This window comes from Myotis nattereri (assembly GCF_964212035.1).
Source record: "Myotis nattereri genome assembly, chromosome: 10".
NCBI lineage: Eukaryota > Metazoa > Chordata > Mammalia > Chiroptera > Vespertilionidae > Myotis > Myotis nattereri.
In genome coordinates this window covers 42,659,977-42,672,447 of record NC_138085.1, presented here as the reverse complement: position 1 = coordinate 42,672,447, position 12,471 = coordinate 42,659,977, and the positions used below count along the sequence as shown (strand labels likewise).

Genomic DNA, 12,471 nt, shown 5'->3' with positions numbered 1-12,471 from the left:
ACATTATATTGATTTAGTCTATAGTTTATCAGTTCTGACCTACTTATCTCTAATATTTTTAGTCATCTGGGCCATATCAATATATTTACTTAGGTTTGTACATAAATCTGCCTGGGATTTGGAAGCTGTAGGGTAAAGGAAGGAAAAGTATGACCACTTATTTATTTATTTATTTTTTTAAAATATATTTTATTGATATTTTTACAGAGAGGAAGGGAGAGAGATAGAGAGTTAGAAACATCGATGAGAGAGAAATATCGATCAGCCACCTCCTGCACATCTCCCACTGGGGATGTGCCCGCAACCCAGGTACATGCCCTTGACCGGAATCGAACCTGGGACCCTTCAGTCCACAGACCGACGCTCTATCCACTGAGCCAAACCGGTTTCGGCTGACCACTTATTTTAATTACATAGAAAAGCTGGTGAATAATTCATTGATTATTCCCTATATATGAAGATCTTTTCTGGGAACAATAAAGGGACAAAGTATATAATCAATGTTGATTTATTTATTTAGTTTAAAAATATTTAATACATTTTGTTTATTGATTTCAGAGAGGAAGGAAGAGGGAGAGAGAGAAAAACATCAATGATGAAAGAGAATTATCACTTGGCTGCCTCCTGCAAGCCCCCTATTGGGTATCAAGCCCACAACCCAGGCATGTGCCCTGACTGGGAATTGAACCATGACCTCCTGGTTCATAGGTTGCTACTCAACCACTGAGCCGTGCCAGCCAGACTAATCAGTGTTGATTTAGAGCTATAAGGATTCTTAGATGAGGAAGCTAAGACCCGGAGGATTTAAGGTGCTTATGTTAGGTCTCAAAGCAGTTTAATGAGCCTACATCAGACTCTAGTTCTCGTAATTGCTATTCCAAAGCTGCTTCTACTTTCTTCTTTTTTACCCCTTTTTACTGAATTTATTGAACTGATACTGGTTAACAAAATTATACAAGTTTCAGGTGCAAAAATATAAAGTAAACCATGTGAGACATAGGTGCGAATACAGCAGAGAAAAGGATGGACAGGCTTATTAGATAGCTGTGGTGGCTGGGTAAGAGTATAGCCTGGATAAGACCATCAGCTATTCCACACCAGTGGTGAAGCCCTGAAAGCATTAGGGTTAATATTATCATTATGCCTATACTTGTACTTAATTGGTCTACTCAGGGGTATCTTTATAAAACTTTTTGAAGGGTGTCTAAATTCTGACCACTAATTAATGTCAAGATTACATCTAGAATAATCCAACTCGATTTGTTAAAATAAGTGGAAATTTATAACATTATTAATTTAGTATCATTAATCAGTAACCATTACTAGCATTTTTAATTAGTGATAATTTTCTTATCCTTTTAAGTACATATTAGATTTAGACGTATGTCTTAATGTGTAAAGATAGTTGTTATTTTTGTAATACTCTCATAGATATAATTGTTATTTCATTCTAATTTTGCTTCCAGCACTGCAGGTTGCATTTGGTTCACTGTATCGAGATGATGTCTTAATAAAACCCAGTCGAGTTATTGCCATTTTGGCAGCAGCTTGTATGCTACAGTTGGTAAGTATGCACGTTATTCAAATAAAGGATTACAGTTGTATTTTTGTTTCAAAGTATTCCAAAACAAAAATAAAGTTTAGCTTTTTATAATTTTTAAAATAAAAATAAATTGTATAAATATGCTATTTGTGGTGTCATGTAAAATGCTTAACCAAAAGCAATTTATTGCAACCAGAAAGGTCATGATGTCTATGTAAGATGAGTGCAAGCTGTTTCTGTGTAGACATCTTAGAATGACTAATGTGGAAAAAATTTATTTGTCTAAGCCCATTTACAGATTTCTATTCATTAATGGCTTATTTTGACTGTTATGAAGCAGATGGCTTATAATTATGTACTGATTAGTTCATGGGTTCAAAAAACATCGAGTACTTACTATGTAAACTTTTTCTTTATTATGGAATAACTGTGTGTAGATATGTGTAATCGATTGTAGAAGGACAGATTGATTCATTCAGCAGAAGTGTACTGAGCATTGTACTAAAGTGGGCATAAAGATCCAAAGGTAAATTCAGATATTGTCCCCACCTTTAAGAAGCTCACAATATAATGAATGTCGAATGGGAGAGGGAGGGTTGATATGCAGACCCAAAGGTAAATAAGAGCTGTCCAGTGTTATAGGTACGATGATAAACATCCTGTAGGGTTTAGTGGATGCACAAAGTAGTCAGTTCAACGTGTTTGTGTCAAAGAAGGAAGTTGTGTTTGAGGTGAGTCTTGAAAACCAAAAAATGTACTTCCTTTGCAAAGTAAGAAGAGGAGAGGGGGAGAGCATTTCAGACAATAAACTAAGACCTAGTGGTGAAACTGGAGAATCAGAGAATCTGAATGGAACATGGCTCTAGCATAGAATATAAGAAGGGTTGGAGAGAGGGAGACAGAGGCCAACTCATGAAAGCCCTCTATACCTTTTAAAAAGTTTAGGTTTTACATATAGTTCATTTGGAAGATTTTTTTTTTTTTTTTTTTAAATATATTTTATTGATTTTTTACAGAGAGGAAGGGAGAGAGATAGAGAGCTAGAAACATCGATGAGAGAGAAACATCGATCAGCTGCCTCCTGCACATCTCCCACTGGGGATATGCCCGCAACCCAGGCACATGCCCTTGACCGGAACCGAACCCGGGACCCTTCAGTCCGCAGGCCGACGCTCCATCCACTGAGCCAAACCGGTTTCGGCGCATTTGGAAGATTTTAATCAGGGGAAAGACAAAGTTATGTTTTAGAAAAAAAGCTTCAGGAACAATGTGAAGGATGGATTGAAGAAAAGATGAGTATAAAAAACTATCGTAATCAAATGAGGGTCTAAATTAGGGTCTAAACATTAAGAATGGAGAGGAAAAACTGAATACCACAGAGGTTAAACAGGGATAATCCAGTGGATTTGGTGACAACGATGTTAAGAGGAAAGGGGAGGAGTCTAGAATGACTTTTTCAGGTAACTAAGTCAATGATTTATTTTGATCTTTAAAAAGGTTAAGTTTCTTTTTATGTGGCACAGGGGTCCTCAGACTTTTTAAACAGGGGGCCAGTTCACTGTCCTCGTTGGAGGGCCGGACTATAGTTTAAAAAAAAAAAACTATGAACAAATTCCTATGCACACTGCGCATATCTTATTTTGCAGTAAAAAAACAAAACGGGAACAAATACAATATTTGTATTTGCATGTGACCCGTGGGCCGTAGTTTGAGGACCCCTGGCCATTTGTATACCAATTTATTTGAAGTTTAGTTAATAGCTTGTTAAATATACTTGCTTGGGGTTATTTGATTTTTTTAAATGTTTTGATCCTTACAATTATTATTTCTGTGTCATATACTTTATTTTCTAACTTTAGTCCTGTGTGGTTTTGTCCTAAATCCACTTTCTGCATTATCTTTATGGCTTAACTGTTTAACCTAATAATATACTTGCATGCATATATTTTAGAAATTTGAGTAAACAGTGACAGTCTTCTTCACATATATTGAATAAAGTTTGTTTGAAATCTGTGTAAACATTTTAGATTAAAGTTTCAATGTAAACTTAAAACAATAATATATTTGATTTAGGTACATCTCTTAGATATTGATAAGTGTTTTAAACTTTAATAAACACTTTCTGATGATTCATAGTTTACTTGCCTAGCCCATCACATGGTCTGTGTAAAGAGGTCTTAATTTAAAAAGAACTGATAAAACAGACAGAATATTGCTTAAATTTGCAAAGGTCCCCAAAAGGGAAGAATTGAAAGGGAATAATAATATTCATCTCTGCCTTACTCTTTTTACCCCCCGCTCTTCTCCATTTAATTCCGAGTATTTAGTTGAATACTTGCTGGATTTTTTTTTCAATATTTTTACTGGACTTAACTGCTGCACTTAATGAGTTTCTTTCTTTCTTCCTTTTTTTAAAAAAACTTTTTAATATGTAAAAGCACATGTTCAGAGCTAATTTTTCCCACATGAAATGGGCCTTTCCACTGCTTATTTATATTTACAGGATGGTTTAATACAGCAGTGTGGTGAGACAATGAAGGAAACAATTAATGTGAAAACTGTATGTGGCTATTACACATCAGCAGGGACCTATGGATTAGATTCTGTAAAGAAAAAGTGAGTTACCCTTTTTGTTTTTCCTTCCATCCCACTTTTGGGAATTTGGCTGCTTTGGTTTCCTAAGAGAATGTGTAGTGTGACAAAGAAAGAAAGAAAGGAAAAAAAAGATAAGAGAATAGAATTTTATTTAAAAAGTTCCTTTTTACATTTGGACAGATTAGTAAATTTCTCAAAAGTGTTGTCTTTGTAAGTGACCATGAGTGGGTTACTAGTATACCTGCTTATAAAAACTGTGGTCACTCTTTACAGTAGATCGTCTATAAAATCTTTCAAGTAGTAGACATACTAGACATCATATCAGTGCAACTACTGACAATGTTTTTAACTCTTGAGAATTTCAGTACCCATTTTCAAATTATAAAGAAGGTAATGGAAGTATGTAAACCCTTTCATAAACCATTTAACACAAATTTGAAATGAGGTTTTCCTTAAATTGAAATGCTCTTATTAATATAAAGGGAATATTCCCATAATAACTGCTGACAAAAATAATACTAGATTTTCAATTGTTAAATTAAAAATTTTGAGCTTGTCCTAGCAAGACTAATATTGTGTTTTCATATTAACTGTAAGTCATACTTAGTAAATAATCAATCCATGATATACAATGTAATAATTCCTTGTTTAATTTCAGGTGTCTCGAATGGCTTCTAAACAATTTGATGACTCATCAGAATGTTGAACTTTTTAAAGAACTGAGGTATTTGAATTTTAAATAACTTTGTAATCATTCTAAATATTGTTTTACATTTTCCAAAGTATGCAAAGATATTTTTGTATAAGACAAAAATATGTTACTTATGAAAAAATAATTTTAAAAATATATATCTATTTTTTTATTTCAGAGAGGAAGGGAGGGAGAGAGAGAGAGAGAGAGAGAGAGAGAGAGAGAGATCAAAACATCAAAGATACGGGAGAATCATTGGGCTGCCTCCTGCATGACTGCTACCATGGGGTCAAGCCCACAACCAGGGCATGTGCCCTGACCAGGAATTGAACCATGATCTGATTAATAGGTCAGTGCTTAATCACTGATCGATGCTATCTAGGTAAAAAAGTAAACAATTTAACTAAAGGTATTTTGACTGCATCCATGAACTGATGAAATGCGACACAAATTATAAATCATACTAGAGGTCCGGTACACAAAATTTGTGCACTGTTGAGGGGGGTCCCCTCAGCCCAGCCTGTACCCTCTCATAGTCCAGGACCCAGTGGGTGATGTCTGCCTGCCGGCTTAGGCCCGATTCCCTAAGCCAGCAGTCAGACATTCCTCTTGGAGTCCGGGACCCCTTGCACCTTACCGCCTTCCTGCAGCAGAGGTGGGAGAGGCTCCTTCCACTGCGCTCGCCAGCCTTGAGCCTGGCTTCTGGCTCAGTGGTGCTCCCCTATGGAAGTGCACTGACCACCAGGGGGCTGAGGGTACTGGGCGCCGCCATCTTTGAGGGCGTGGCAGTCTATTAGCATATTCCCTCCTTATTGGCTGTGGGCGACACCATCTTTGAGGGCGTGGCAGTCTATTAGCATATTCCCTCCTTATTGGCTGTGGGTGCCGCCATCTTGTGACAGCATGAGGGACAATTAGCATATTCCCTCTTTATTAGATAGGATAAAAGCATGTTTTATGACCAAGCAGTTCTCTTAAGCCTAGTTTAAAGGTTACTTTGAAGATCTAACTGTTTCATTATATTTTGACAAATGTTTTTGTTTTTTTTAAACATTGAATGGGGAGGACAGGAAAAAGAGGAAGGCTGGCACTTTATCAGAGCATACGAAAAGTTATCTTATTGGGACCTTGCTTTAACTGGATTAATTAGCAGATCAGAACTCTTTTTGTTTTCCTATCAGTATCATCCCTGAGTTCAAATGGATTGTTTTCTGCCAAAGATTCTTTGTCTTGGGCTAGAAGACTGATTTAATTTTTAATTGCACATTTTCTTTTGCTAAAAAGACAAAGTTTTTAGTTCCACCAGCCTCTTTTAGCCTGTGCATGAAGATAACGCACTACCTCTATTTTATCTTTTCTAGTATAAATGTCATGAAACTGCTTATTGGTTCATCTAACTTATTTGTGATGCAAGTGGAGATGGATGTATACACAGCTCTTAAAAAGGTATTGATGTAATATAATGTGTGTAGGCTATCACCTCAGCATTGATTATAATAGTGAAAAATTAGTAACAGCTAGTGTCCAGTGATAGGGAATAAATAAAAGAAAATATGGGAAAATGTTAAGAAGTCTTTGTGTGTATTTGGTGCCATGATGAGTGATTTTAATTTGGTCTTCATACTTTCTATCCTAGAAATACATTTCTGTTTTTTCCCCCAACAACAAATAGGTTATTGTTATGCTATTTACATAATCAGAAATGTTAAATGTTTTACAGTTGACTCTTAAACATCTTAGGGGTTAAGGGAACTAATATCAAACCCCCCTCCTTTAAGTTCTTGACTCCCCAAGAACTTAGCTACTCATAACTACTAATAACCTATTGTTGGTCTCACCAATTAGCACATATTTGGTATGTTATATGTATTGTGTATTCTTACAATAAAGTAAGCTAGAAAAAAAATGTTATGAAGAAAATCATAAGGAAAAGAAAATACATTTATAGTATTTATTGAAAAAACAAACACACACACACACAAGTGGACCTGAACAGTTCAAACCTTGTGTTGTATATGGTTTTCAGAAATGTTTTCAAGTTGAGGTTTAAGTGAAGTAATAACTATAATGATATTTTCACACATGCTTTTCTAGAAAATGTTGAAATTATTCTCTTAAAGACCTTATTTGCATTCAGGCATATGTTTCATCCCATCTTTTTCAAAGATTTCAACATTTTAAATGTAATTTTATTTTCACCACTCTCTTAAGAGACAAATTGGCTATTCTTTTTTTGTAATTAAAAAAAAAAATTATTATCGCCCTAACCCCGTGGTCGGCAAACCATGGCTCGCAAGCCACATGCGGCTCTTTGGCCCCTTGAGTGTGGCTCTTCCACAAAATACCACGTGCAGGCGCACACATACAGTGCGATTGAAACTTCGTGGCCCATGCACAGAAGTCGGTTTTCGGAAAGGAGATGGAAGGGGTCGACCTCAGCGAACGTACCTCAATCAGATTGAGGACGTTTTTAGCAAAGGCCAGCTTAGGAGTACCCTAATTAAGTTAATAACAATGTACCTACCTATATAGTTTGTTTAAAAAATTTGGCTCTCAAAAGAAATTTCAATCGTTGCACTGTTGATATTTGGCTCTGTTGACTAATGAGTTTGCCGACCACTGCCCTAACCGGTTTGGCTCAGTGAACAGAGCGTCGACCTGCGGACTGAAGGGTCCCAGGTTCGATTCCAGTCAAGGGCATGTACCTCAGTTGCGGGCATATCCTTAGTAGGGGGTGTGTAGGAGGCAGCTGATCTATGTTTCTCTCTCATACATGTTTCTAACTCTATCCCTCACCCTTCCTCTCTGTAAAAATTCAATAAAATACATATTTTTAAAAATCATTATCATTTCTATTATTCTTGTTCTATACATACTAAGACTTAGAATACTTACAATTACTAAGTGGCAGCCTTGAGGCAGAACCCAGGTATTATGAGTCCCAACCCATTGCTTTTCTCACTGCATAATTTTGCCATTAGCCTTTTGTCCCCAGCATGGCATCTACATTTAACACAGTTTTGGAATCTAGGAATGCAACACCTTCTAGTTATATCATTGTGGTGGTTTGTTTTTATGGTAGGATGTGATTCCTATTTTTCTTCAAGAAAGTTTAGTAATGGGGTTATCTAATCATTAAAGGAGTGGTAGCTCATTTCTAAGGGTAGTAACTCATTTCTATCTCTGAGCCACTGGTAGCATTCATACTTTGCTGTTTTAACTGCTGTTATGCCAGTAATGATAAATGCTTACTGTGTGCCAAGCAGTATTCAAAGTGTGTTACACATACTAATTTTTTTAATGTTCTATGAGGTAGACATATTATACTCATTAAACAAATGAAGAAATTAAGGCCTGGAGAAATTAAGTAATTTGCCCAGCTATTAATTAGTAGGGTCAGGATTTAAAAGTCCATGCTCTTTACTATTCTGTGTACTGTCTCAACAGCAATAAGGTAATAAGAAACTCCTTTTTCCCTTGTTTAATTTCTCACATTTATAATTTCACATAGTATGTAGTGAAATTGAGTTAATAATTAGTATAAATTAGTATAAAATTGGTATCAAGTTAGTAATTAGGATAAATTAATATAAAATTCGTATAAATTTCCTAATGTAATATATATTAAGCCTTTACCTTTTTAATAGTAAAACTACAATGTATTTGAGATCATAAATACTTTCAAGGATTAGTTTATTCTCTTTTTAAAAATATATTTTTATTGATTTCAGAGAGGGAGAGGGAGAGATAGAAACATCAATGATGAGAGAGAATCATCGATTGGTTACCTCCTGCATGCCCCACACTGGAGTTCCAGCCCGCAACCCAGGCATGTGCCCTGCCCAGGAATCGAACCATGACCTGGTTCATAGTTGGATGGTCAACCACTGAGCCATGCTGACTGGGCAAGGATTAGTTTATTCTTTATTGCACACTCACCTAGTTTTTATTATTAGACAATGATTAATGCCATGATTAATTTAAAGCTTGTAAGCATGTCATGTAATAGTTCTACTTCTTTCAATTGCTTGCAATGAAAATTAAAATGTTTAGGTATTATGTTTTAAGGAGGAGGCAGTTTGAAAATTGTAAAATCATAATAGGCTGAAGTTTTGACATTTTTCTCTTATTTACTTTTTTAACCTAGTGGATGTTCCTTCAACTTGTGCCTTCTTGGAATGGATCTTTAAAACAGCTTTTGACTGAAACAGATGTCTGGTTTTCTAAGAGAAAAAAAGGTATACCTGAAATTTTTATTGAAAACTTGGGTTTTTTTTATTGAAATTTATTAAAATCATTATAGACCTAGAAAATTTTAGTGCTGGAGAGCACCTTAGCAATTGCCTAATTCAGCCCCTCATTTCCACTGAGAAAATTGAGGCTGGATAAGGAAAATGCCTTGGTTAGCAGTAACTGAATTATTACTCTTTAAACCATGTTTTGATCCTCAAAACTACTGTTTTTTAAATTTATCTTTTGTTTGACCATATTGAATTTTCCCTACAAATTAAACCTTGTATATTAGACAACAATTCTTAACATGGGGGCCCATGGACAGGCTTCTGTGTGTCACTAACCTCTGAAAGTGGATGCAAAATTGTGTGTGTATGTGTGTGTGTGTGTTGTAATTTTGGGGCTAAGAGTTTCCATAACTTTCATCAGATTCCCAGGGAAAGTTGACCTAAAATTGGTTAAGATCAACTGCCATGCCGAAACTGGTTTGGCTCAGTGGATAGAGCGTTGGCCTGCGGACTGGGGGGTCCCGGGTTCGATTCCAGTCAAGGGCATGTACCTGGGTTGCGGGCACATCCCCAGTGGGAGATGTGCAGGAGGCAGCTGATCGATGTTTCTCACTCATCGATGTTTCTAACTTTCTATCTCTCTCCCTTCCTCTCTGTGAAAAATCAATAAAATATATATTTTAAAAAAAAAAGAAAAAGAAAAAAAAGATCAACTGCCATAAGGTCTTCCTTATCTGGACAGAGGTAGAACGTGCAATATATTTATTTTATTCTACTAAAACAGATACAGGGAAAACATTTAATGGCCCTCAGGTAAGGAATTAGATAACTCATAATCCTTAACTTCATGATTTTTTTAGTTTACTGTCATTTTTGGTCTGTGCCTGGCCCCATTTTTGGTTTATTTTTAACTAGAGGCCCGGTGCACGAATTCGTGCATGGGTGGGGTCCCTTGGGCCGGCCAGGGGGAGGGACCATGTGAAGTTGGCTGGCTGGGGGGAGGGACCGCGGGAGGTTGGCTGGCCGCAGGAACTGGCCGCAAGAGATTGACTGTGGTAGTGCACTGACCACCAGGGGGCATCTCCTGTGTTGAGCGTCTGCCCCCTGGTGATCAGTGCACATCATAGCAACCAGTCAACCAATTGTTCGGTCTCTTAGGCTTTTATATATATAGATAATATATCAAACCTCCAGAAATTAATCTTCCATTACTAGAACATTAATAACGGCAGTCTGTTCATGTGCTTCTTTCCTTTTGTGTCCCCTTGACTTTCCCCAACTACTGTCTTGAATTTTGGCTTGTTTATTCCCATGCTTTAAAAAAAAGTTATCACATATGTATGTATGTCTTAATGTACATAATACACTGGTGTGCTGGTAAACTGGCTCTTTGAAAAAATAATGCCTGATTTCTAGCACTTTTAAAATTTTCATTTTACAAATTCCCCAACATGGCTGATTTTAAGCTACCAACATGACATCATTGCATGTGGAGTTGGGAAGAAATGCATACCATCAGCACCTGTGAGCCAGTACAAGCCAGTCCCAGCACACCCCTGACAGTATGTCATTTTGTTTTAGTTGTTACTGAACTATTTCATATTGTGGATTTGATTTTCATTTCCTTAAAATAAAGAGATTGAACAGCTCCTTAAGTGTTTGTTGGCCGCATGTTTTCTCTTCTGTGAAATACCTCTTCAAGATGTTTTCCTATTTTATTACTGTATGTTTTCTTAATGATTTGTAGACATTCTTTTTTTCTTTAATTTTTTACTAATTTTTAGAGAAGAAGGGAGAAGGATAGAGAGATAGAAACATCATTTGGCTGCTTCCTGCACACCCTGTACTGGGGATCAGGTCTGCAACCCAGGCATGTGCCCTGATCTGGAATCGAACCTATGACATTTTGGTTCCTAGGCCAAAGCTCTACCGCTGAGCACACCATCTCAGTTCTTTCTTACTTTCTTAAAGGTGTCTTTTAATGAACAGAAGTCTTTTAAAGTTTAGTGCTTTTTGTGTCTTGTTTAAATAAATGTTGTATAATTATTTTACATAGTGAGATTTCCTAGCTTAGAGCCAAATAAATTGTTTTTCTGTCAAGTTCATGAACATCTAAAGAACCATACCAGCCCTAACTGGTTTGGCTCAGTGGATAGAGCATCATCCTGCGGACTCAAGGGCCCCAGGTTCGATTCCGGCCAAGGGCATGTACCTTGGTTGCGGGCACATCCCCAGTAGGAGGTATGCAGGAGGCAGCTGATCAATGTTTCTCTCTCATTGATGTTTCTAACTCTCTATCCCCTCTCCCTTCCTCTCTGTAAAAAATCAATAAAGTATATTTTTTAAAAAACAATAAAATATATTTTTTAAAAATAAAAATAAAAATCATCATTCTCCCCTTTAAAAAAAAAAAAGAACCATACCAATAAAATCTAACTTGATTTACTTGAACAAAATACTAAACTTATACCTTAAATTATGCTTTAGTACTCCATTATGGTAATTAAAGAGGAATCAGACAAATTATAGATGAGAATATTTAAACAGGGAGAGATAGAAAACTGAAAGAGGTAAGTTGCGCAGAGAAACTAAAAAGACAAAGGGACTCAATAGAAACAGTAGATGTTGGGTAAATGTTGACATAACTTATCCTCTTTTGAGCTCTGATGGATTAACCACAGTAGTTCATCAAGAGTGAAATTTACCTGTAGCTGTAGTAGCAGAAACCAGAAGAAACTGTGGTCCACTTCTGACTTTCGCACTCTAGGGTCTTCAACTTAGACTTCATAGTGTAAAAGTACACAGTTTAAGATAACGTTCAGCCCTAGCTGGTTTGGCTCAGTGGATAGAACATTGGCCTGCAGACTGAAGGGTCCCAGGTTTGATACCATCAAGGGCACATGCCTGGGTTTCGGCTCAATCCCCAATAGGGGGCATGCAGGAGGCAGCCAATCAAATGATTCTCATCATTGATGTTTCTATCTCTGTCTCTCTCTCTCTCTCCATCTCTAAAATCAATAAAAATACATATTTTTTTAAAAAGATAACTTTCAGGGGGACATTTATTGCACAAAGCAAAATATATGTCTAATGCTCTTGCTTTTCAGAGAGGATTTTGAGACTATTTCTTACAGTTTTAAAATTATAAAAGATTAATAAAGAGGAAGTAAAACAGAAAAAACACCCATTATATTTTGGTATATTTTTCTTAGGTTTTCTTAATTATTTCACTTTTTAGATATATGTGGGTCAAGACTACAAGAAACAATAGAAATACAGAAAAAATTTTTACACAATTATATGTAGAGATTGATACTAAATTTGGTAGATGCAATTAATATAGCTACATGTTGTTTTTGTTTGTTTTGTATAGCTACATTTTCAAACGTTAGAATCTTTAA

The 12,471-nt window shown here is 36.2% G+C and overlaps 1 protein-coding gene across 1 annotated transcript in view; it reads left to right on the top strand.

Moving 5' to 3' along the window:
* Positions 1–12,471, top strand: part of GMCL1 (germ cell-less 1, spermatogenesis associated) — a gene marked incomplete at its 5' end in the record, with an annotated part of 46,557 nt that overhangs the window by 10,304 nt on the left and 23,782 nt on the right. The window contains 5 exons of the mRNA XM_081101040.1: positions 1,467–1,564; positions 4,047–4,159; positions 4,797–4,862; positions 6,191–6,275; positions 8,977–9,067. Of these exons, the coding sequence (XP_080957166.1) occupies positions 1,467–1,564; positions 4,047–4,159; positions 4,797–4,862; positions 6,191–6,275; positions 8,977–9,067 (453 nt within the window). The remainder of the gene's footprint in view (positions 1–1,466; positions 1,565–4,046; positions 4,160–4,796; positions 4,863–6,190; positions 6,276–8,976; positions 9,068–12,471) is intronic.